Consider the following 26280-nt stretch of genomic DNA (forward strand, 5'->3'; position numbering starts at 1 on the left):
GAAAACACGCGTACTCAAGTGAAGTATAAGCATCTCAAAACCGAGTAAATGTACTTTGCATTCTGTGAATTAAAAACTTGTTTAACTCAAACTCAACATTTGCCTGCTTTAATGTCAACAATGAAGAAAGAATAAAGAAAATGGATTTAATATTCAGTAGTGTGGAGAACCCTTTGTAAAAGCATTTAGACTTTACAGTTATGTAAAAAAATAAAATAATTTAACAATGTTGGAGACTTCGGTTTGGACTGAAGCTGTTGACCTCAGCTGACCACATGGTGAACATCTTAAAGAACTACAGTCGCAGCCTTTTTACTTCTTAAATCTCATCTGCGAACACGTCATCATCCAGCAAACATCCGATGAAATGTCAAAAATGTATCTAAACCGTTTTATTGCATATATTTTGATTGAAACTGCATCCAACCACGAGTTAAACAAAATTTTATAATACTGAAACATAACTTTAATGACTAACACCATCTGGTCCGCCTTCATTTTAATTTGATGGTCCTGATTTCACCAAAGTTCTCCCGAGCCGAGGGCATGTTTACGGATGTTTCTCATCATTTATTCACTGGGCATCTCATCTTCATCAGCTAATCAATCCAATAGTTTCCTAGTCGTTCTTCCCTTTTATTCTTAACAACCCCCCACCCCCACCAACAATTCCCTCTTGTCGAGACACATTTCAACACGTGGAGCTGAGGTCATGCTTTTATTTTGAAAATCCCACTCGGATGTCTCGCTCTTCCCCCCTCTGGTTTGACTGTCGCGGCTGGGTGATGATTTGCTTACTTGGAGCAGGACTGAGTTTGGAGCGGGTACTGTGAAATGTGTAAGCATGATGTTGCCCGGATAATCAGCGGAGGACGTTAGGAGACGGAGAGGTAAGAACAACTGTGACAGCCGCCACTTTCAAGCCTTCCGCTCATCGTTTCAGTCCGGCGATTCCGCTCCGGTCAACTACTTTTCGGTCTCTTGACTCATTTGAACAATTAATATTTTAAGACAATGCCACTTTTGTAGGGCGGGTTTGTTATAATTTCCCCCCTTTACAGCGCACACGTGGAAACGGACCTAAGTTTTTGGCCGCAGTCGGATTTAGGATTTTGCAAACTTGATAAAAGCTCGGACTGAATCGCAGACTGTCCGGTCCGCCGAGCTCATCAGTGGACTATTTTGGCTAAATTGGGGCTTTCGTTTTCAGACGGCACCGCGTCGGCTCAAACGCCGCGCAGTCAGTAAGTAAAGCGCGCAGCGGAGGTTAATTTGTCGCGACGTGTTTGGGTAATAAAGGCGGATTTGCGCGTCTGCACCTGATGCGCTCTGATGTTGCGGTTAGTTGAGGATGCAGCCTGTCAGCATCACTCGAGGTGCACACGAGCGGTCCGGCAGCACGAGCCGTGTCATCACTCACACTGACGTTCAGGTGTTCAAACGTGAGAGATGAAAATCCGTGCCGGGGTCGCGTTTGGCCCGCACGCGTTCATCAGTCTGATAGTTTTATAACTTATTTATGGATTTTTAGCAAGAGCGGCTTAATTGTCTTTAACGCGTCTAATCACGCACGTGTGCAGCCTAAATGAACTAATCAGCCCTCCGAGGCGTTTGTTAATAGCAGGCCTACCTGTTGAGTGTGTGTGTGTGTGTGTGTGAAAGAGGGGGGCGCTTGATAAATTGAACCGTCACCTCTCAGTATGCAGACGTTATTACAGCGACGTGACCGCTCAACGAGACCTCAGACTAATCACCTGCAATGGAAACTGTTGCTTCGCGCTTATCGACCTGTTGTTGTCCATGTTTGGTTCTTGATTAAAATAAACAAACATGCTTGGTAAAAACCCCTGAAGAGATCAAGCGGTAGTTTATACATATAAACTATATATATTGTATTTGATGTTTTTTGGGGGGTGATATTATCTTTAAAATATTCCTACTGACTGACCATGTGGTGGACACTGGAGTATAATTAACTGCTTTTTACATCACACTGTGAGGCAGACAGACACTAATGATCCTCTATCCCCTCCACCCTCCGCCCTCCGCCCAAACCACAGACCTGCAACCAGCTGAAGGCAAGCGAAGCAGGTAGGACAGCCACACCTCATGCGTGGGCTCAGCAGAAGTCCGAGTGGATACGGGTCTGACAAACATGGGTGTGCTCCAGCTCCACAATCCCACTCACCCCAGCACGCTTCTGCAACGGGCCAATCAGATGCGTCTGACCGGCACCTTGTGTGATGTCATCATCACAGTGGACGGCCAGGAGTTCCCGGCGCATCGCACCGTGCTGGCCTGCACCAGCAAAATGTTCGAGATCTTGTTCCACCGCAGCAGCCTGCGCTACGCCCTGGACTTCCTGTCCCCCAAGACCTTCCAGCAGATCCTGGAGTACGCCTACACCGCCTCGCTCCAGGCCACGGCCGAGGACCTGGACGACCTGCTGTACGCCGCTGAGATCCTGGAGATCGAGTACCTGGAGGAGCAGTGCCTGAAGGTGCTGGAGACCATCCAGGCGGAGCAGAGCGAGGAGGCGGCTGTGAGGAATCACAGCTCCGGAGACCACGGTGACCACAGCCGGGCCAGGCACTGGAGGCACATGTTAATGTCCAAGAAGCATTCCATTCAGGACGGAACCAACCGCACCACTCCGACCGCCCTGCACCACCTGGCACTGTACCACATGACGGAGAGGAGCTCTCCTGGTCCGGAGCCCGAGGCGGCTCCCGAATCGAGCCCCAAGCTGGACACGGAGGTCGACATGGAGAGCTCCCGGCGGCCTGAGCGCCGCGGCGCAGAGTTATCCCAGACCTCGTCCCTGGATCCTGCCGTGAGCATAAAATCAGAGAACATGCAAGTGGACGATACCAACGGCTGCGAGGGCAGGTCCTCCAGCACCGGGGAGGGAAGCTGCATGTCAGACCAGCCCAGAGACGAGGGCCCTGGGACGCCCCTGAGAGGCAGCGTGATCACCAGCGCTCGAGAGCTGCACTCAGGCCCCGAAGACGGAGGACAAGTGGTGGGCAACTCCCTTGACTGTTTCCCCGGGATCGCTGAGAAGCATCTGGCCTCCATATACTCTGTCCCCTCCAACCACACAGGGGAGGGGATGCTGCCTGTGTCTGTTTCAGTGGCCCCGTCCCTGGGCGTACCGCTGGACCCGAGGGCCTACAGCGGCCTGCTGCACCAGGGCTTGCTGCACAGAGAGCTCCTCAGCAGGCTGGGCCAGTTTGCAGCAGGGATGAGGCACGAGAGCCCGGCTCAAGGCCAGCAGTGTTGTGGCGAGTGTGGGCTTCAGCTGCACAGCCGGCAGGCCATGGAGCAGCACAGGTAACAGTAACACACACATTTATGTACAAACATTTTCCTGCAGCATCACAGTATATTTGAAACCGATTTTAACTGTCTCAAGTAATGGAAAATGAAACTGAATGAAAACGTGACTACAGTTGGGTAATCACTTGTCAAAGCCAAAAGAAAGAGGGCACAATTGTAGTCTCAGTGACATTTTGCTGTAAGAAGAGAAACAAGAAGAAAACAACCACTGCGCTGCATTTTTACTGACAGACGTGTGTTTTCATGTTAAAATACTATGAGAGCTAACAGCTGGGAGGAGCACCAGCAGATATGTTAATTTATTCTCGGGGACACCTGCTCTCATGTCTTAACAGTGAGACGTCTCGGGAAGTTTTCAATCGGGTCTTTGTGAGGGATTTGATATAAAGAGGCCTTGGTGTCACATAGCGCCGTTACTTAAAAAGCCCGATTTCACAAAAAATCCGTTTGATTATTTGTGTAGAAGCGTGTCTCACACAACAGGCTGCCTCCCAGGCTATTTGATATGCATTCCTCTGCATCAGCGGAGAGGAGCCTCTCAGCGGGGACCGGGGCCGGACGCTTCGACTCGATGATGGATAACTTCTGCTTCACGACTTGCTCTGTTTTTTTTTTCTTTTGTTTTCGTCTGTTTGTCCTTTATTTATGTACTTGTCAGTTTAGATTTTGTCACAGAAAACACAAAAAAGTTACAGAGGGGCTCAATGACAAATCTCATTAGGCTTGATTGCAGATGCTTACATAATTGTGCGAGCTTGGCGGCGTTTGACTCATCACTAATCATTAGAACCAAGACGGTCTGTGAGCCAGAAGGGGAGCTGCCTTATGATTGTCTTCCTCTGTCGGCACACCTGTGCCTGACATTTCGGTCTCGTGTCGCTCCAGAGCTGTGCTGAAACGAAGCATCCTGTGGGATACTCGGCGAGGCGAGTTTCGTACTCGTGGAGACAGGCGGACGTCCGCGGCTTGAAGGAGCTGCATTGGTGGCGCAGCTTGAGGATGTGATGAAGTTTCTGTGTGTCTGTAACCAGGTCACTGAGCATACACCTGGTCTGCGGATTGACATTTTGTGGTGCTCTCCTCCTGTATTCTCCCGGCACGGTTTCAGTACGACAAACTTCAGGGATTTAGCAGATTTGGTTTGGAATTTTTGCTTCAAGACGTTCCACTAAAGTAAAGAAACCAAAAGAGAGAAATTATGTTCCAGATTTAGAAATATGCAGTACTCTTTTTTTTTTTTTGTTAACATATGATGCCTACAATGGGGATGACAATACAAAACTGCAACCACTGGTATTTCAGCTTATTTAGGCTACCGAAACCTCTGAAATTAACTGTGGAATTAAAATAACATCATTACATTGTATGGTGAACACAGTATTTTTTTTGCCTTTTTAAATATTTTTTGGTCATATTTGTGGTATATTACTTTGGTAGAGAGGAAGACAGAAACAATGGGAAGGTGAAATGCAGGACTCGAACTTTGTGACTACATGGTCAGTGCTTTAAACCCCCAGGCCACCAGGATGCGCCATATTTTTTTGCCTTTATTAAATATTGTGTGAAGAAAGGGAATATGTGTACATCATGTTTATGTGGTTGTCACCTCAGACTGCTCCTCCAAATTTTTGATTTCTGAAAGTCTGATGCAAACCATCACGTTGATCATCTTAAAAAGTTGGTCAAATCTTCATACTTAAAAAGACAAAAACAAAAAAAAAAAAAAGTGCGCCTGATTATTCTGTGTCCTTCATATTTTAATGTGGATTTCACACGTTAGATTCCATCTGGGGATTTATTTTGTCCACAGTGTGTTCAATCCCGGGCTCTTATGAGGCCATTTCCTCTGCTGTTAGTGGGGTGATACAAGGATAACAGTACAGATGCCTTGCATGCTTGGATGTGTGTGATATGATATGATAGGTTTTGCTGCCGGCGGAGCTTCAGCGAATCATCTTCTTTTCTCCTTTTCATTGCAGTTACAGGATAAGTGTGTGTGCATGTTGGGATGTGGTTTTGCGTGCATGTAGTCTGAGTGTGTGTGTGTGTGTGTGTGTGTGTGCGGGCCTCAGTGTCTTGCAGTGCTGGCGGGTGCAGGCACGCGTATGTCTGCACTCTGAAATTAGCCAGATATCCTATTGTCTGTGTTCTTTTAGCATTCATGCGTTGTGATTCACAACTCCAAGGGCCTCTTACACTAATGATGTTGCATTCAGTCAGAGATTCTTGCCGGAATTAAAACATGCTCCTCTTGTTACGGGCACAATGATGCTTCTGGGTTTGGGAGACCTTACAGAAAAGGGGGAGAAAAAGAAAAGAAAAAAAAAAGGCACAGAAACGAGGTACTTTTATTATCACGAGTGCGTTTTTCGCTCTGTTCTCGTCTCTGTTAACACACTCACATTAGTGTTTGTCTTTCCACAGGAGGCTGCATAACGAGGAGAAAGGCCACGGCTGTGAATACTGTGGCAAACACTTCCAGGACAGCATGCGGCTGCGGATGCACATGCTGTCGCACACAGGTACTTAGTAACTCTCACACTCTCATCTCAGAGTATTCAGTGCTTATGAAGCCTCTTGATAGTGTGGCCTTTCAAATGCACCTGTTCATACTACTCCCACCCCCCCCATCCTCATCCTCCTCTTCCTCCTACCAGTTAGTGCTGCTCCGAATACTTGGATCATGCTTTCTTTTCCATGCTTAGGTCTGTGTACCTCTCCCTCCCTCCCTCCCTCCACCCCCCCACCGCTCTCTGTGTGTCTCTCCGTTTGAATCGTTTCTGTGTTTTTTCGGAGACTCTGGCGGCTCGCCAGCTCTGCCCCTTCTGAGTGATGACATCATCAGCTGCCGGCAGGCCTGGGTGTTCTGCCAGTGTTCCGAAGCGTGTGTGATGGCTCGCTCGCAGATGTGTGTCCAGGAACACACTGTACCCAAATGCAGACTTAATCAGACCTGACTGCTCTCCCAGCTACTTTATCCAAAATAGAGAAAGAGGAGCGGGGTGGGGAGGCGGGGGTTGGTGGGGGTGGGGGGTTGGGGGGGGGGATCAGAGACTAAAAATGAAACTAAAACAGAAACCTCAGTTGGAATATGTGTATAGACAAGGCGAGGCCCCCTGTCCTCTCCCGCCTCCTCTCTGAGGATTGTTCGGGGGGTGACATTCTGCTGACAGATGAGAGAAAATCTGCTTCCATAAACTTCACCTGAACTGTCCCCTTCTTCCCCTCCCGTGTACCCTCCACGTAACCCTAAACGCACGTATTGCCCCGCGTTACTCTCAGACCTCGACAACAGGCTTTGATTTTCAATTCGCAGCGACATCCGCGACAGCAGCACCTTTAACCTAATTTGAATTTTTGCATAAACTCTCCCCATCCCAACGTGTCAAACCCATAATACTACAAAAAAAAAAAAAGGAGATGTGGATCTCATTTCTTTGTCACTGTGTATTTCGGTATAGCAGCCTTAGATCCCGCTGGTTGCTAAGGAGCGAGTGCTCCACTGCTCTAATGGGCTGATTTGGTATTCAGCTCGATGCTGGCTCTTATTTTGGTATGCCAGACAAAGTGTTTTGATGGAGGACGATTGCAGCCGCGTCTGGAGACAGTTTGATGGTTTATGGATGAGAGCACACTCCGTGCCTTTGACTGCACAAGACAATGCACTATGTTCTCTTCTTCCCTTATCACACAATCTCACACAACACAACACACCACACTGGACAGCGTCACACAACATCAGGATCTACAACACTGCTCTAGTGTTACTTCTTACTATATAACACTACTGTCTACCGAGGGTTATTTTTGCTGCATGTAACAAAAGCCAGACTTCCAAAACAGTAACAGTTTGTTTTCAAAAATTGTTGTTTTTAGAAATGAACAGATTGGGGCTTTTTTTTGTTATTTGTGAGCAGCAATGGGAACAGTGGCACAGTGTCTGTGTGTAGAGGCATCGTAAGAGTTGAAAGAGGACCACATTTAGGCTGTAGCGCTCAGAGTTCCCAAAGCTTGTGGGTGTTTTAATGAGTCATTTTAACTTCATTTAAAGCCAGCTGAGCAGAAAATAGATCAGTGAATGAGCCCTGGGCCAGTATGGATCTGCAACCGATTTACATCTCTGTGAGAGCCAACCCACATCCAAACAGCTGTGTGTGTGTGTGTGTGTGAGGGATGGAGAGAATGTGTGTGTGTGTGCGTGCATATCTGTCCTATGTGTCTGAGCAGGTGTGAGGTGAGTGCAGAACAAGGATTCAACATTTCTGCAAGCAGTATGCATACTTGTCTCTTTCATGTCTTCATCACAACAGACAAGGGCATTCCAAAGGTGAACTGGGAAATGTAGTTACAGTGCATGCGATGGGATTTGGGGTGTTGACTCTGAACTGTTTTTTTTTTTTTCCTTTTTTTTTTTTTTTTTTTTTTGATAAAGGGATGTGCCGTAGGCGGGAAGCGTCTGCTGTAGAGAGAACACCCAGTCCTTCTGTGGCCTCTCAGGCAGACAGTCTGCTCACTGTTCAGAGACTGATAACAGGGCACGGTAAATAAAACTCTTCAGCTCGGCTCTTTTTTGTAAAGAAGAAGGGCCGTTGCACCCTGTCTGGTGCTTTTGTTTGTCCTGAGTTGTGTTTTTATGGCGCTTTCCACTGGCTCCATTGTACCCTGCGCATTTGCTTCCTCGTGTTAACACCTGAAAAGCGCAAGTGTGTGACAATCGGTGCTATTTGGTGACGGGGCACCTTTTGTTCCTCCTCTTTGCCACAGTCCTCCCTGAACGCTAAATGAACTGATCTGCTCTACAGTTAAAAACACACATGTTCACTGTCTAATCGAGACGCGCTCTTATAAATTTAATTTCGTCTACAGCTCCTGCGGAGGCGCTGGTGTGTGATCAGTGTGGAGCAACGTTCTCCTCTGAGGATGCCCTGGAAGCCCACAGGCAAACACACACAGGTACTTTACACACATGTGTGCATGCACAAACGCTCTCTTCACTCACACACACACACACATTATGTTTAAAGTGGGCAGCCTGCATTGAGCTGTCGAGTAAGCCGTGACTACGGGACTTGTGATCACTGGGTCTAAACTTGCCTGTCATGCTGGCTGGGTTAAACTGTTCCTGTCATGATGCTCCATAATTTATCAACAGGGAGGTAGGAGGCCCTCTCACATATCACCCACTAATATCTCCTGGCATCCAGGCCCACTGCATGCCACTTTGCCACGGCCGGAGCTTTACAGCGCCAGCATTACAGTTTCACAGACATACAATCCTCGCCTCCTGCCTGTGGAATTATTTACGCTCACACACTCAACAACACGATGAACACCCTTTGTTTTCCAAATCATCTCTAATTCAGAAAATGTTTGTGTCACAACGTTTTCTTGCGTGTGAATGAATGTGAATGTCTGGTATTAACAGCTGGCAACGGGATGAATGTAAAGTTTATTTTTTCTTTCTTTCTTAGAAGTTGTGATTTTTGGCCAAAGTGGCAGCACAAACCTGAACGTGGTGACGTGATTCACTCTCTGGGCTCTTGCCTGAGTAGCTGAAGTCATTTTCATCTTTTCATCTGAGCTCTGTAGCGTTTGTGGCACACAAACTTAAAACACGCCACTTTTCCAAAATGCAAATTGTTAAGTGCTTTATAGAAAGAAGAAAACAAAAAATGTAAAGACAAGATAAAAAACAGGGTGATTTAAGTGTATAACCTAATAAACAGAAGCTGAATGATCAAGGAAAAGGCAAAGCAAACAAATGACTTTCAAAAGTAGTATTTTAAGTAGTATTTCAGCAGTATCAGTTGATAAGTATTTGTATTCTTACTGTATTATTACTTTTGGTGCCACTTTATTAGAGGGTTTTTAAGCTGTCTTTAAGACCCTTATTAATGTTTAATGAGTCATTTTTTAATGCATCGTCTATTAACATTAGCCTAGCTTTGTTATCTGAGGGATAATCTATCATGTAGTCAGGCGAAACATAAACACAGACTTTTCCCTGAGATACAAAATGTGGGAAAAAAATATACGTATAAATACGTACATTACATAGAACAAATCAGTAAAATATGTAAATCAAAATGCTAAAATCTCACCACACAAGCGAACATAAAAGCTTCAGTAATAACCCAGAAGAATAAACAAATATAAGGACATTTTGCAGGTTGTGTGCCAACATTTTAACATTTTTGCGGTTGGTGTGTATTTTCTGCTAACCTGGTTTACGCTGCTTTTTTTTTTGCTGTTTGAGTAAACAGGAAGAACCCTTAGCATGAATTGACTCCCGACACTCTTCGAAAGACAGCTTCAACTATGAGCACTATGGTCATTTTTTTAAAAACAAAATGCCAAGCATGGGTTCAGTACCGCTCTTAAAAGCACTGATAACCAATTTATTGCCACCAATTAAAAATGATTAAATCTTTAAAAAAAGCTGTATTGTTGTTAGACGGTACATATACCTGATAGTGTCTGAATCCACACCTTTTCTGCTACTGTCAGAGAAAGGTGATAACCCTCTGAGGAGCACTGGCATGTAACTGTAACTCCAGGTGGCACACACAGTATGAATACTTAATGGACATGGACATGGAGGGGTGTTAACGATGCCCAGAAGTTTCTACCTTCATCTGCCCGAGTTGTAAACATCCAGAGCTCCATTTCAGCTTGGCAGAGTATCCAGAGCAGGGTACAGAAGGGCATTACTCTCTCATTTTGTCATGATCTCAGCTCGGCCCGCTGTGACGCATGACCCTTTTATACTGTCACTTATTGGTTTCACAGCCAATGCTGACATTAGCTACAGGTAATATTATCAACCGTGTTGACGCTATGCGGGGGAAAAGCTATGACATTGTTCTAACTCAACGCAAAGATTCACAACCTGGATTTTATTTCTCCTAAAAACGCAGGATCTTTCAGCGTTACAGTGCCGATCGGCTTTAATTTGCCATGTGGCATAACCAGTGTGCCAAATGAGTTCCCTCTTAGCAGATTAACACTTGTCAGACCTCAGCAGCTGCAACACTGCTGCCCACCTCCTCTGGAGGGGAAATTATACTACATTTGGGGGACCTTACTCTGAAGCAATTTGGCAACGCTGACTACAGTGAAAGTCTCTTTCACCATTTTGATATGTCAGAGGTGAATGGCCGTGGGTTGCTGAAGTTAGAGATCAAAGGGGGGTGGGGGAGGGGGTCGGGGGCGGAGTGGACTGTGGGAAGGGAAGGGAAGGGGGTAGGGGCTATGTGAGGACTTCCTGAGTGCAAGAGGATTGCTGCTGGTGTTGGATGCCAGGACTGAGAGGAAAACAACATCATGTGCTGCTGTTTACTTCTCACCACAGCACTGTCATAGTCTCCTCTGACCTACTTGTCAGTGCCCAAAATAAAAGAATGGATCTGTCTCCGAATTGCTCTCCCAACAAAGGGGTTTGTTTCATCAGGGCAAGTCGAGGCTCTGGGGCACTGAGCTTTCAGTTTTGGAAAACCCAAGACTGTAGCTTATCTACCGCACGCACAGAAATTGACTGCATTTGCTCCAAACCATGCTGGCTAACCATTTTGCCACCTTGCCTTCAAGGCAAAGGCCGTAAGAGTGCTGCCTTTGTGTACTCACAGCAGCTGCCCTGCTGCTGTTTCCACACATTACAGGCTGCTTCATCAAGTGAATAATATTACCTTCTGTCTGAGCCCTAATTAAAAAGTCCTGTAGTCCATTCAGATACAGCTCGGGCTTTATAATGCAGCCCTCTTCATGCAGATCTTTTAGCTGGCCTAATTGCATGTCCGTCATCATGCTGCACCCTCCTGTTAATGCCTGGTTGTAATTCATACAAGCCTTAAACTGAATTGAACTGTGCTCTGTTTGGCAAATGTGCCGCCAGTATTTATTTGCACTGAGTGTCACGATACACAAAGCCCCCAGATGCCCTGCAATTTCAAGTGGAGTGCAATATAGCAGATTAAGAAAATATTGTAAACATTCTAGGAATCCAGTCAAATGAAACTGTGTGTGTGTGTGGCCTCAATGAACCGATCCATGGAATGGTGGTTAAACACACGCAACGTATCTCTTGTTGCATTAATTATTAAGTCGGTTGTTCCTCACTCGGGTAGATTAGCAGTCTACTGATGAGCGCTCAGGGTTGTTTAAGGTACTGTTGTGTTTTGTGTGTGTCTGGAGCTGCCACATCTACTGGGAGCTGTCTGCATGAACACTTACAGTAGCATGAATGCACAGGGTCATGTGAGGTCTAGCACATAATGTGGCCTGCATGACTGTGTATGTTTAAGCGAGTCATGTCAGTGAGCTGGCAGACAGAGAGCACACCGCGCCGAGCAGGGCCTTAGGACGCGGTTTATAGCATCTTCACACTGCATCCTGTAGCTGGTGGACAGGATCGGACATGATGTGATACTGCAAATTGTGAAACAAATGTAAAATTCTGCAAGTATTTATTAGAAATAATGCCAATTATCTGCTAAATTGCAGTTCAAATTACATGTTTTGTTTCCACACATTTCAGCAAATATGAAAAGACAAATTATTCACAAATCAATCAGTTTAATCGGTGGGCTCCAGACACTGAAGTTAGGATTAACGCAGAAGAAATTATACAGATTTGCTGTTGTCACTGAATACAATCTCTTGTTCAATTTGCAGTGGGTTTACTCCCAGATTCTCAGGGTGGGAAAACTTTTGTTTGCCGCTTGAAAAGAAACAGGCTGCGCTTATTTGTGAATGAAGGGATTAGCTTGGACACTTCACCCCAACAAGGACCATGATCCTATCTGGTTGCCTAGACACATGGTTTTGTTTCTTAGGCAGCGTGAGAGCGTGGCTGGCTCCCACCTCGGCTGGACTGAATAAGTGGCAGATGTATGAAGGCAGACCATGTTAAATCACATGAGCATACACACAGTCTTGGTGGAGAAATGCTGAAAAAGCATGACAGCCTCAGACCGTCCTGAATTACCAACCTAACTGTGCATCCGACAAGCAGTTCAGTAATGTAATACACACAGTAAATGTTTAGATTTTCTGCCCTCGCAGCAGCATTGCTTGAAAGTAAATCATTATTCCCGCTGTTCCCTCCCACTAAACAATGCTCAGTCAACTTTCCAGCCTTTGAGGAATACCATTGATTACATGGTATTTACCCCATTGAGGACCAAGGGTCAGGGGTCATCCTCTGCCTTAAAACCCAAATCCCAAGCCCATTGTCCAGTTAAGGGTGAGAAAGCAGGGGGCAATGACAGCCAACTTTAGGGCTTATTCTCTCATAAAGGAGCTCCTCTGCACTTATTACCAAAGCTTACTGGAAAACTCTACAACAGCAAATCCTTTTTGTTTGAAAAGTTAACAGAGCGCAGCACGGCGAAATGCCACCACCAACAAACACACACACACACACACAAACACTTCCCTGCCTCCGAAGGTTTTTGTTTACACTTCAAGATATTATTTGTTATTTTTATTTTCAGCATCAACTGCACAGAATAAAACCAAAAATGACTGCTGAGCTGTTGTCACCGTGTGTCAGTGTGAGATCAAGAGTGAGATGCTTGTGACAGAATATTTGTCATATTTCTTTTACTCAAGTTTCAGTATTGTTGGCAACAGAAGGATCAGGATATACATCTGTAGGAGTCTGCGAGTGTGTCAGGGAGTAACGCTTTACCTCCACAAAGAAACCGGGATGTTAAAACTTTCAGAGCAGACAGAACAAAATATGCAGGCTGCATCCAAACAAGCATTTGCAATATACGTTAGTTAATAAAGAGAGAGTGGAGAGAGGACTGATTAAAGTAGCTTTGAAGTTATCTACAAGGTGGAGAGTGTTTTTCAGTTGTTGGAGGGATCTGCCTGCAGCTAAACTAACCTGGGCACATTAGAACAGAAAGCACTCCCCCTGCTGGCCGCATGGAATATTACCACAGAAACTGGTTAAAGTGGGCGAAGGCTCCACTCCACAGGTTATGCAGAGACCACATTTCACGCTTCTCAAATGTCTTTAGCCATTTTTAGATAGATCATTATCCAGACTCCACTGTTTGCACAGTGCATAGCGGACTGGCTTTAGTTAGGTACGACTCAGGCAGAAAGAGAGGCTGGTCAGACAGTGAAAGGATTTCCTGTATGGTCAGCGGATAAGGGCAGTGGGGAGGGTGCAGAGGCGTTGAGAATGGAGGGTCTTTTGTCTTCAACTAAAATATTGTGATCCGTGGGTGAGAAAGGGCCTTGGTCATTAGGCGACAGCATAAAGACAGGGATTGTAGGAGTTGCGCGAGGAGCCTATGACTAATGGGCTTGGTCAATGAGGGCCTGAACCTCATTGTGTGCCCTTTGTGCCAAAGTCCACAGGCTAAAGCCTCTGAACAGGTGCAGTTCATTCTACCGGATCGCCTCCCTGCAGGATTGTTAAGATCAGGGAATGTCTTTCATCCTGTCTTTTTTTTTTTCCTGTTAATGATTAGGAATGATCAGTTACTTTAGTGCCGTGTTGAGGGGAAAATTTCAAAAATCAGGTTCGAAACGAAACGCCACAATTTCAAAGAGGAGGCTTTTGTGCTTCTCTGCCAAATTGTGTTTGTCTGTGAAATGTGAAGTCTAAAAGGGCGTCTTGCTTTGTTGGAGCAAACTGTGAAACGTGGATTAGTAAACAATACACAGTGGATGTTTCTGATTTATCCCTGAAAATGTGAATTTGCTTGATTTGTTTCTTTTTCTTTCTACTTGTCTGTTAACTTGATAGAACCTAAAGCAAGTGTCTGACACTCTTCCCTCTTAGTATGAGTGTGCTGTATCCCTTTCCCTACGTTAATTCCAATTTAATTGCCAGTTGCCTCAAGGCACTTCAATAACAGTAACAAATGATTTGATTTAGTGGACCTCATCAGACTGCATTTTAAATGCGACACAGCAACCCCACTTGAATTCCAATGAAGTGCTGGCACAGTCCTCTGTTTACTAATGATCCTCCGCTGGAGATGTCTGATTGAATCTGAGTCAGGAGCAATGGGACCTGCTAGCATTGTAAATGATCTGCAACCTGAGCAGACAGAGAAATAAGGACCTCATAATCTCACATTAAAGCCTCAATCTCCAGGACATGCACATTATATCCAACACCGCTGATTAACCCGTCTCTCAGTCTTACCACACGTATGAATTTGCATCAGTCTGAACGCCAGAATGGATTTGACATACACAGCCTGTAGATCAAGTGCTGACTGTATGACAGCCAATGGAGCTTCTGCACATAGCCATTTTGACTTGAGCTACCCTGCCAGCGTCTCCCTATCTGTATTCCTCTCCACACTCCGTGCAACAGGAAAGCAGCCCCAAAGAGATGCCAGGTCACACACAGGATTAAACTGGATTGTGTTTTTTCCTGCAGTCCTGCCTTTAATGGCTTGATATCACTACTTAACATTCTGCACAGAGCACATAGTGTAGGCATCATTTAGGGTGGAGCTACTATCAGCCGCTCTTTGAGCACAGAGACAGAGGACTTCACAGGCTGGAGCTGACTCCTGATGGGGAATGAAGAGAATAATTACACATCTAACACACCAGGAAGGAGCCATTGATTGTGTGATTGGCATGCTGTGCATTGTGTGGGAAATTCTTAAAGAAAACAATGACTTTCATGGTTTAAAATAGAACGTATAAAGACTCACAGTTGAAAGTGCCTCTGGGCTTTTAGGGGAGTTAGTTTAGGTAGAGGCACTTGCTCTTTGAAAGAAGCTTTTCCCTCAGAGGACTCACACAAAGTTGAAGTGACCCAGTTTTCCCACTTAAGGCCCTGTCTGTGTATGGTACTGAAATAACTGTGTCTGTGTCTTGTGCGTTCTCCAGGGACTGACATGGCGGTGTTCTGTCTGCTGTGTGCAAAGCGCTTCCAGACCCAGAAGGCCCTGCAGCAGCACATGGAGGTCCATGCAGGCATGCACAGCTACATCTGTAGCCACTGCGACCGCCCCTTCCCCAGCCACACCACCCTCAAAAGACACTTGCGCTCGCACACGGGTAAGAGCCGGATCGTTCGCACCATCATCGTGAACTCTATCGCCTGTCGTACAACATGCGAACGCGTGGCGTAACGCGCGTGCATATTTTGGAGAAGAAACAAAGACGCCTGTATTTATTTTTGTATATGGGTTAATTTCCTTAGGTTACTGGCTTTGAGGTTTTAGTCAATTTTGCATGCATCCTCTCCCACCCTCCATTTCCCTTCTCTATAAGATGACTCACCTCTCTGATGACAGCACTGTACCGTTATGGCCGGTGCATATTTTGGGCAATTTCATCCTGTTTATATTTTGGGTTCTTAGACAGCCTTTGGGCTTCTGCAATTCACGGCTGTCAGTTCTAGTGTGGTTCACCCAAAATGATAGAGGAAACCCAAATAAATATTGAAGGAAAAGCAAATGGAAATGACTTGTCTGTGTGTTCTACCGAGGGTGAGTCTTAGTGCCGCAGGAGACGGAGAGATATTTACTGAAAAGATGTCCCCCTTTCTTCTTTTACCTTAAATAACACTCCCAGCTGTCACGACGACTTGATGTCTAGACAGGAGAAATACATAATTGATGTGAAGAGACAGAAGTGAATGGAGTTTTGGCCATGGCAGCGTATCTTGTTTGTATGCCATTCTGCTTGGAAGTAACATTTTGTAAATGTCATCTGCTCCACAGTGGGGTGGGGGATTGAGCAGAATCGGCCTGTAATGAGGAGAGCAATGTATCCTCTGACTTGGCTGTTGCTGTGGACACTGAGATAATGAGGCACATAGGTCATTGGAGATGAGTCAAATCCTCAGCCTAGGAGAGAAATAGATTAACTACAGTATAGAGAACAGAACAGAGCAGCACATGCCTGGAGGACTTTTATTAGCTATTAGCAGACAGCCAAGAGGAGTGTCCTCATGTCATAACATTAGCGACGTCTGAAAGCACATTATTTCCCCTCTTGATATGCATGTGCAGAAAAGGGCTCTGTGACTGTTTGACCCGTGCAGCTACGTATGCACCATACCATGTCGTGCCAAGTTAGCCTTTAATGTGATCCCACGATAATGGGCTGCGTCGGTGTTGCGGCGGCTGCTGCTGCTGCTGCCACGACACGATTGTGTTTTCAGGCGATCACCCGTTTGAGTGCGAATTCTGCGGGAGCTGCTTCAGAGACGACGGCACGCTGAGGGGCCATAAACGCATCCACACAGGAGAGAAGCCTTACGAGTGCAACGGCTGCGGGAAGAGGTTCAGCCTCAAACACCAGCTAGAAACACACTACCGTGTACATACAGGTGAGGGCTCCGAGACGAAACAGTAGTCCCCCACGCGCAAATCTACCTTTCACTGCTGTCTGAGTAATGTTTACTAAAAAGAGCAGCCGAGTTCTGAAAACTACTTTTAAAAAAATGCAACTGCATATTTATGATCTGTTTTTAAAGATTTACATCTTCAGTCAGAACAACAATGACTTGAGACCGAGTGCAACAGGCAGGGAAGGGAACTACCAAGAGTCAGACTGGGGCATTTATGGTCTCGGTCTTTTCATGGGACTGTTGTGTTTCCCATAAAACACGAGTAATGTCAGTTTTAGTAAGTAAAACAACTGCATTCGTGATAAAGAACATTAAAGATTTTGTTGAAATGTAAAGTAAATGCAGTAAATATCAACCATTAAATTTTGAAGGTTTGTCAATGTTCAAAGCCGTTTCAGAGGAAATGTACAGAGTGCACATGTACATTTTATTTCAGATGGCATCTTACTGACAAAAACATCTGTCGTATCTGCCTATTTGTGGTGATAAAGCTGACGTGCCAATATCTAATATCAGTCTGAAGGCAAACCGATATAGGTCCAGTCCCGGCACACAAACGCAACACCATGACGAGTACAGTGGACTGAAATGGAGGTGAATCCCGTTTCACCTGGCCGGACCTCTGACTCCAGGTCTACAAGGTTAATGACGCATTGTTGAATTTTTCAGGTGAGAAGCCATTCGAGTGCAAGCTGTGTCACCAACGGTCCAGAGACTACTCGGCTATGATCAAGCACCTGCGCACTCACAACGGAGCGTCTCCGTACCAGTGCACCATCTGCCAGGACTTCTGCCCGAGCCTGGCCGCCATGCAGAAGCACATGAAGGGCCACAAACCGGAGGACGTGCCGGCGGACTGGCGGATAGAAAAGACTTACCTGTACGTCTGTTACGTCTGAGCAGGACTTGGACTCCACGCACACATACTGTCCCTGTCGGGTGAAAACCTTGTAACTCTGGTGTCGCTGATTTGTTTTTTTTTTCCATGCTGAAAGATTACATGTTTCTCCGTGGGTTTAAGGAAAAAAAAAATCAAACTCTTTTTGGATAAACTGAAAAATGCATTGTGGGAATTTGTCATTCTGGGAGATACAAGGTTTTTACCTGACGAGAGAGACACGCAAGCACGAATACGAATTTGCGTACACACTAAACTAGGGCTGTTATTAATGATCAGTTTGATTGTCAGTTATTATTTTTACTACCAAGTGATGAATCGCTTGTTCTGGGAAATATCAGAAAACATTCACATTTCGGTGACGAGCTGATGTCTAACAAATAACAGAGTTTGGCCCGACCAACAGTCCAGTCCAAAGAGATTCTGATTATGACATAAAACAGAGAAAAGCAGCAAAATCTTGCATTTTAAGAGGCAGGAATATTCACAATTATCCTCCCAAGGAAAAAAAAAAAAAGACTTGAACGATAAAGCGATGAATGAAATTGCTCGCAAGTTGTTTTCCGACAGACCTGTTTCAGCCCTAGTGCGCACGAGCATACAAACACACGCACAGTTTTGTTGGTGATAAGCGTATCTCTAAAGGATCCACTGTGGTTAAACTCAATGCGACAACGGCTGCGACTGCTGACCTGTATGTGTAGCAGGAGCTTTTTTTGAATGACTGCTGAACCGTGAGGCAAAGCCGAGTCATCTTCTATGATTGTGCAGTAGATGTTGGACTTAATTCCACAAAGGCTTGATTGGCTGAACTTGGCAACATTTTGGCTCATAAATTCCTGTGATTTCTGTTTCTTTTTTTTTTTTCTTTTTTTTCTGCTGTTGGGTTTTTACTTTGGAGTTGTTTATTTTCTGCATGTTTTACTTGAATGGCTGCCACGTTTTGACCTCATAAGCTTGATCTCTTTAACTGCCTTGTCTTTCTTGCAGTGGGTGTTATTGTTTCGAGGTAGCTGGCTTACAATTTCAGTTCCTCTTGCGATGTAACAGGTTTTGCTATTTATATGTTGTTTATTTGTTACCAAATATGTGTTGGTTTTCATCACACAGTGTCTCTTGGGATGATTTCGAGTAGAGCGAGCTCTACCTCCCCTCACTTTTCGCCGTTTGTTTTAGGCCGACTGCAAATTATCCATCCATCAGTGGATTTAATTTTCTAACAAATACACGATAATTTAAATGGTCAAACAGTGTGTAAAAAATGCTAACAGCCTCAACACAGCTGTATGTGTAGTTTTTTTATCATTAACTATGTATAGATGTCTTATAAAAATCACAGAATCCGAATTTTCTAGGAGAAAACTGAAGAAAACATGAAAAGACGTTGTTGTTTGTTTTGTTTTTGTTTTTTTTTTTATATAAAACCTGAAAAGAAAATTCTGACATTGAATCACTATGAGCAGGTTATTGTCAGTTATAGTGTAGCTGTAATGTACAAACTGTCATGGTATGTTATTCCCTTATGTGAGCCTAATACAGGCCTTATAGATTTAAACATGTTGTATTTTTGTATTACAGTAATTTGCTATCTGTTTACATTTGGTATGATTTGAGAAACATCTTCATGTGCGTGTTTTATAAGTCTCTGATTTGATTAAGATCCCTCCCTTGTGCCTCTTTTATAAGTAGAGCATTGATGTGCTTGAGTACATGGGTCTGTGCTATTGGTAGTTGTTTCTGGGTGTTTGTTTATTGTTAATTAAAGATAGACTGCCATGTAGATCCACTTTGTCTGAACATTGCAACTGGAAGCAACATACTGTGATCGTGGCTGATACTCTGAGACAAGCGTGTCGTCTCACATCAAAAATTGCTTGGAACTCGCATCGAATTTGTTCCCTTCAAAGTGACAATGGACTGAGAGTTCTGGATGAAAACTGTGTGTATAGCAAACCTTGGCACCTGTGGGCATTACCAATGCCTTCTTAAGTAGCCAACAACACCCCGTGCCATGAGGACACACATTCACTGTATCTATTCGACATGAACATGCACTATAACTGGATTTCCTTGGTGGACCAAAAGAAATAGAGCACTTTTGTTTGAAAAGGGGTTTTTCTTTGATCTTTCTATGTTGTGATAAATGCAGATGTCCTTTTATTTGATGTGTCCTAGAAGGATGTGATTAGCATTGTTTAGATTATGTCAATGTCTGTCTACCTCAGGGCCAGATCAAAGCTCGACCTGGTATCCAATCAGGGTTGTTCTTCTTGCCATGTGTGCAGTAAAATCCCTCTTCATTACAGCTTTGTAACACAGTGTGTGAAAGTGTTTTCTCAGTGTGGATTCAGGCACAACTCTGTATGCGTCAGTGTTCGGTGGCATGGTTAAAAAAAGAATAAAACAAGTTACTATTTTATGCAACTGGTCTCATCTGCCTGCTGTTTCCGTTTCTGGCAAAAGGTTCCCAACAGTCCGTCAGTGACGAACTCACCCATTCGCCAGCACCGCCCAGCCTGCACCAAATGTGTTCGTTTGGATGGATTTTTAACTAGATGTTACCGAACTCAACTGATCATATAAAAGCAGATACTGTTGTGATTCTTTTCTTTCTTACAACCTGTCATTGTTTACACTGGTCTGGTCAACTCTGCGTTCAAACCTCCACCATTTGTCCTGTGGGAGCATGTGGAGGTTTCAACCATTTATCCATCACGTGTAGCTATTTTAAATATTTATCCACTACTTTTCTCATGCTGAGAATGCGTACTAACGATCAACACACGTGTGTATGCATAAGCAGCAGTATCTGTCTTTTCAGACACATACTGCTCAGTGCGTGTCACGTCACTTCACGAGAGTCACCTGGCCAGCTGGAGACCGTGTGTAACCATGGTAACCCAAGCCAAAATTGAACTAATTAAAAAATATATGCTAAATATGGTTAGCAAAGTCAACTTGACGCTTACACTTTATACCTACACTTACAGAATCAGTAACACTTCAACAAGTGTTTTTGACATAACACCATGTGTTGTTGTCACTGTTGCATTGGATTGTGGGATATTTGTGCCAGCAGTGTCCAGTGCTTGCATACTACAGTACACAGTATTATACTATTGTATTTCCTTGGGGGAAAAAAAGCATATTTCTGGTTTCACACTAAGGTTTTGGACATCCTAAAAAAAATCCCACATGCTGTTTTAGCTTACTGTTAGTATGGGATTTCTGATTGGACTTTTAGCTATTTTAGCCATTAATCCAATTCTTTTAGCTAACAATTTCAACTTTTTATCAATTACTATTAACTAACTGATTAAACTGTTTGATTTAACTAAGTAAGTCTTAAGTCTAAGTTCTTTTTTTTTTTTTTGGAAACAGCCACAACAATGACATTGGTGCTGCATTACACAACCATGCTAGCATTTACAGAGAGGCTTTAAATCTGTTGAGCTTTAGTCTTTGCATGGGGTGCACGACCATGTCCACGACCCCCCCACCCCCCGCAATGGGAAACATTGGCGTATGGTTTAACACAGCCTCTGTGGTCCTAGTTCAACCTGCACATTTCACTTCTACAGCGCTGCCATAGCCCTGCCCATCATCTGGACCAAGACAATGCTGCTGATCCCTCTTAACGGTTTATTGGCTCCTGCCACAAACCTTCACAGTCTCAAGCTGTTTACAGAGTTTGTGTCATCTGGGCAACTTGCAAACAGCTGGAGTCACTCCAGGATCCGCGGTGACCTCTGATGGCACACTGCCGGAGCCACAGCTGGCCTGTGTTTTATCCCAGATGTGTTAGGAGCTAAGAATCAGCATATCAGGTCTGCCTCTGCTCCCTGCACAGCACAGTGAGAGTGCGACCTCTTAATTACAAGTACTGACAGCGTTTACCGTACATTTTTTTGATGTTGCGTTTTTATGTCTTCCTAAAGCCTTTGGGAGGTTATAGTCTAGCGTTCCAGCGTTCCTTTGGATTCCTTTTCCGTCTCCTCTTTATTTTACCATAAAGAAGCCTCTGAGTACACTGTGAATGTTTTATTGTGTAATCTATTTTCTGGCTGTATGACTTAAACCCTGTCAGCTAAATTCCAGCCTGCAGTGTTTACAGTTTCTCCCTTCAATTATCGCACTCTCTTGTTTTTTAGTGCTCTGTCATTTTAAAGCTCGCTCGGTTTTGCCACAGGGATAATTGACAGTATACGACTCCATTCACTTCTAATAAACTCATGTCCACCGAATCACAGCACAAACACTTGGGGGAAAAACACGTGTGAGGGAAAGAAAATCTTTTAACAATCTTTAACAACGCCCAGAAGCTGATGCTATAAACTGACAAGGTCACATGGGAGGTCTTATACAGCAGCTTCACATGTCCAGCCTGTGGGTTCAGGACCCTCAAAGTAGTTACCATGTTCATCTGATTAAAAAGAGAACAAAGTCTGATGTTTGCCAAATGAAATTATGTGGACTATGAAATAATGAGTAATGTTACCTTCTTAGGTGTCTAAACTTCAAATTAATAATAATAAAAAAAAAAAACAAGACAAGGGAAAAAAAATGTATCTTGTTTTAAAAAGGTCACAACCCAGAAAGGTTGGGAACCACAGACATAAGCAATAGGTGGTGACGATGGCTAGAGGGCGCCAAACTCAAACTCCTGAAACTTGTTAGCAGGTCAAATCATTCACTTCAACCATCTTTAAAACTGCAGCTACACGCACACCATCAAATGAGAGCTCTTTTTAGATATGACGCTATAAGCAAAGCTCTGACACCACAAGCACTCAGAGGAAGCTACACTGATGCTGGAGGACTGATTTCAAAATTCAGTTCAATTTCAAAAAACAAAACAGCTCTGTTACCAAAATAAATAAATATTCAAATTACTTACCAGTAACTTATTTCATTCATCTATTTATTGACTGAACTGAATTATTTACTGGCAGACTGATTTATTAATTTCTATATTCTTAATGATATAAACTCTTCTTATAACTGGATTTGTGGTCTGATAGCTTTACGGTAGATCCAGTGTCAGTATTGTTGACCAGTGAATTCATAACCTGAGCAGAAGGGGGTCGAATGTCTTGCTCAAGGGGAATTTAAAAATAAGATCAACAGCAGTTGCAAAAAAGCATCAAAAAGCTTTTAGATTTTGCAGCTGGAGCCAACCATCTAGATGCTTTTCTTACTTTCACCTTTTCCTCACACAGAAATTCATTTTAGCCTTGAAACAAATGTGTAATTGGACTCCGCTAAATTGACAGTCACCTCTGCGACCCCTCCACCTCTGTAATCCCCCCACCTCTGATCTCCAACCCCGCCGTCGGTGCACGCCACGCTCAGTGGAGGAGCAGATTGAGTGTTGCCAGTGTTAATGTAATCTCCTCTGTTTAATTAGAGTGAGCATGGTGGGCAGCTAAAGCAAACCACATTACCCGCCATCTGGTGAGGAGCAGCTCTGCTCTTACCCACCCTCACTATCATTAGCCCCTACAAGACAAGACACAAACACATACATGACAGCTATTTATTCATCCTGCCACTTTCAATACAGACACAACTGCACAGCGTTTAGCAAGCGTGCCGAGGCCATACCCGCGCTCACACCTGTCATAAACACATTGCTGTGTCGTTATAATGTGCTTCACGTCGACACATCAAAATTTAAATTGTTGCCAGAGATTTAAAACTAGAAAAGGCAAAAACTGTCCGATGCAGGTATTTTATAAGCAGTGTCATGGCTGTTTTCCCTCAGACTTTTCCGCTCCACTTTCTCATCAACTGGGATCTCGAACGGTGACAACAACGAAGGAGGGAAGACTCTGCATACGCAAGTAAGCCACAAATATTTTAAACTTTTGGATGAATATGACATTGTTATGTATGCACATAAAAATGAATCCAGCCTTTACTTAAGTGCCATGGTTAGCAGATCTTACATGGAGGACTTTAAGTCTGCCACAAGAGGACAGTATGCCACCGCAGCTAACATCCAGCTCAGACTGCAGGCCGGCAGGCAGGCAGGGCTCGAGCACAGAGGATTTACTGCTCCACAGAAGGCAGAGCTCACTGGCAGCCAGCAGAGCACTACAATTATGGAAGCCCGGAGGAGAGAGCCAGGCTATGTGTAGGAGTGTGTGTTTGTGTGTGTGTGTGCATGTTGAGACAGAGGGGGCGCAGATTATTCGTCTCTGCCCTCACCCTGTGCTGTATCACGACCTGGACAGTTTACAGTGAGCTTTACTTCTTGAACACATGATTGGGTCACTGACACCGCACACATGTGGAGCCAACAGTCTCAGCCATGCTGAGGCAAAGTCTAGGGTCCATTCAGTCACTTCATTTAAGTTTGAGGTACATAATAGAGTTGAACTTCCAGAGCAAAATAAGTATTTTATCCGCAGCTGTATGGTTCGTCCATAGTTGGAGCTAACATTTCTGCATTAAATCGCTATGCATTTTGTCGAGCTGTAAGCTTACATTATCCCAAATTGTTCCAACAAAATTCAAACCCAACCAAATCAGCAGGTGTATTCAATATAACGTTACAAGCAGCTTCATCTGTGAACATTTCTGTTCTGATGTTAGATTTTCATTACACTACGGGTTGTTTAACAATGAAGATGAAGATCCTAAATGATTTTTATGGGGTGAATCATCAAACTACATTATCATGCAGTTTACAGTTTTTGAGTGTTGAGCACAACTGCAACTAAACACTCTGTGAATGGTACAGCAAAACAGCAAAAAAACCTAATTAGTATATAAAAGATTGCAAGGTGATTTGTTCTGCTCACAGTAGATTTGTATTTCTGTTTTCTGTACTAGTCGCAGGATAAAGAAATCACTTCACTTACATACTTTTGTATTTTACCTAGCTCACCTAATTACATAAAAAAAACATACAGATTGTCACCAAAAACCATCTTTTTCTAAACCTAACCAAGTAGTTTTTGTGCTTAAACCAAACTTAACAACCTTAACTGTGTAGCATAATTAGCATCAAATACATAACCTCCATTCTTATCGTGTTGTCGATAACAGCAATATTGTAACAGTATTGCGTGTATATTTTTTAACAGTGTTAAAGTGATCATTCGACACTTTGGGAAACAAGTCCGTTTGCTTCCTTGCAGAGAATCAGTCAAGCTGTGCATTAAATATGAAGCTGGAGTCAGCAGGTTTAGCATAAAGGCTGAAAAGGGTAAGAGTTAACCCGGTTCTGTTCAAAGGTAAAACAATTCATCTACCATCTACATTTTCATAAATGATTTTAATGCACAAGATGTGGCACGTTAATTAGTAATTAGTAATATTTAGAGGTACTGGTGGGAGGGTTTTGTTGCCTTTGAAGTCATGCTAACTATTAAGCTAAGTTAACTAGCAGCTGACTGTGGCTTCACAGACAAATATGAGAGTGGTATCAATCTTTTCTTGGAAAGAAAACGCGGTGTATTTCCCAAAATTCCTTCAAATAAGATTCGGTTTGGAATCCATTCAAATGGACACATTTGGGACAGGTAACGATGCCGTACTGATAACACGTTCCACACTGCCCTGCATCTGTGGGCACGCCAACCTTTAAAGGCCACCTCTGTCGAGGGGTCACAGCCAACAGCATCAAATGGCACAACTCTGATGGCAGCCCACACATCAGTGAATCAGCTTTAAATGCCTTGGTGGGCTGAACTTTGGCAAAAAAACAAAACAAAAGCTGCCGAGGAAAACGCCGTCCGAACCTTAAAAAGAAGCTTCCCTCTCTTGTGGTCAGTTAAAGTCTACACTGGGATTTCTCAGCGGGGACCAAGAGACCACATCTAACATTCAAGGCTTGGACGCTGAGAGAGGCAGACTGGCTGAGATAAGAGCAGATCAAATCTCACCCCACCAAACATGGAGCGTGCGGCCCCCTCAGAGCGGAGAGGGAGATAGATCCAGCTCCAAACTGGGCTGCAGCCAGTCTCCTCGCAGTGCAGCCTCACACTGTGGTTACACGAATAAAAGGATGAATGCAGTCCACACTGGGGTGTCTGTGACTACTACTACCCCCCCCCCGATCAAAAAACGAAGATGAGCCAAAGTCCAGTCAGTCTCTCATTAAGAAACAGAACATTTATTTTAGCGAGCATTAAGCTAAATACTGTTATGCTAAACATGCATAAACTACACTCACCATAATTATGTAATCACATACAGAAGCCCTGCCTTAAAACCGATTCTCATGATGTTTAGATTATGTTTTTTTGGGGTTTTTTTTTTTTGCTTAATAATTTTTAAAACCAGCCATTTTGCTTGTTGAATTGTTCTGGGTTATATTGAAAAAAGTGTGTGTTTCTAATATCTTGTCCACCTATCAGAGAGTAGACTAAATATGAGGAATATCTAAGTGTAACTAAAGCTGCAGCTACTGATTATTTTCATTACCAATTAATCTCTCTATTATTTTTTAGTTATTTGTATATAAGATGGCAGAAAATCATGAAAAATGTCCACACTTTCACCAAAAGCTTGACATCCTGTCCCATCAACTGCATATAATTTCAGCTGTTTTCTATATCGACTGACTAACTGATTAATCAACTAATTGTCACAAAACAGTTGAAGAGCACCACAAACAGTGCAGCCTCAGAAATGACTATTAAGTTGAATCCACAACCCTATAACAGATTATGTCATAAAACCTCACGATGGTAGG

General features: G+C 44.0%; 1 protein-coding gene and 1 long non-coding RNA gene across 4 annotated transcripts in view; one reads left to right on the forward strand and one right to left on the reverse strand.

Annotated features, from left to right (window-relative positions):
• LOC124059442 overlaps positions 1-26280 on the reverse strand; it is a 36154-nt gene that overhangs the window by 1977 nt on the left and 7897 nt on the right. Inside the window, exon 3 of one of the 2 annotated variants that reach the window (XR_006843393.1) lies at positions 4081-4507. This is a non-coding gene — a long non-coding RNA (uncharacterized LOC124059442). Of the gene's footprint in view, positions 1-3327; positions 4508-26280 lie in introns of those variants that run through there. The other variant, XR_006843392.1, reaches the window with a different exon arrangement.
• Positions 745-20000, forward strand: zbtb16b (zinc finger and BTB domain containing 16b). 2 transcript variants are annotated; one of them, XM_046389419.1, is made up of 8 exons: positions 745-890; positions 2061-3333; positions 5764-5861; positions 7772-7879; positions 8206-8292; positions 15208-15378; positions 16490-16657; positions 17348-20000. In XM_046389419.1, exons 2-8 carry the CDS (start codon positions 2156-2158, stop codon positions 17575-17577), a joined length of 2040 nt encoding a protein of 679 aa, XP_046245375.1. In that variant the 5' UTR covers positions 745-890; positions 2061-2155; the 3' UTR covers positions 17578-20000. The 2 variants fall into 2 exon arrangements, with proteins under 2 accessions (XP_046245375.1, XP_046245376.1); XM_046389420.1 differs by lacking the exon at positions 7772-7879.

This window comes from Scatophagus argus, chromosome 5 (assembly GCF_020382885.2).
Source record: "Scatophagus argus isolate fScaArg1 chromosome 5, fScaArg1.pri, whole genome shotgun sequence".
Lineage (NCBI taxonomy): Eukaryota > Metazoa > Chordata > Actinopteri > Scatophagidae > Scatophagus > Scatophagus argus.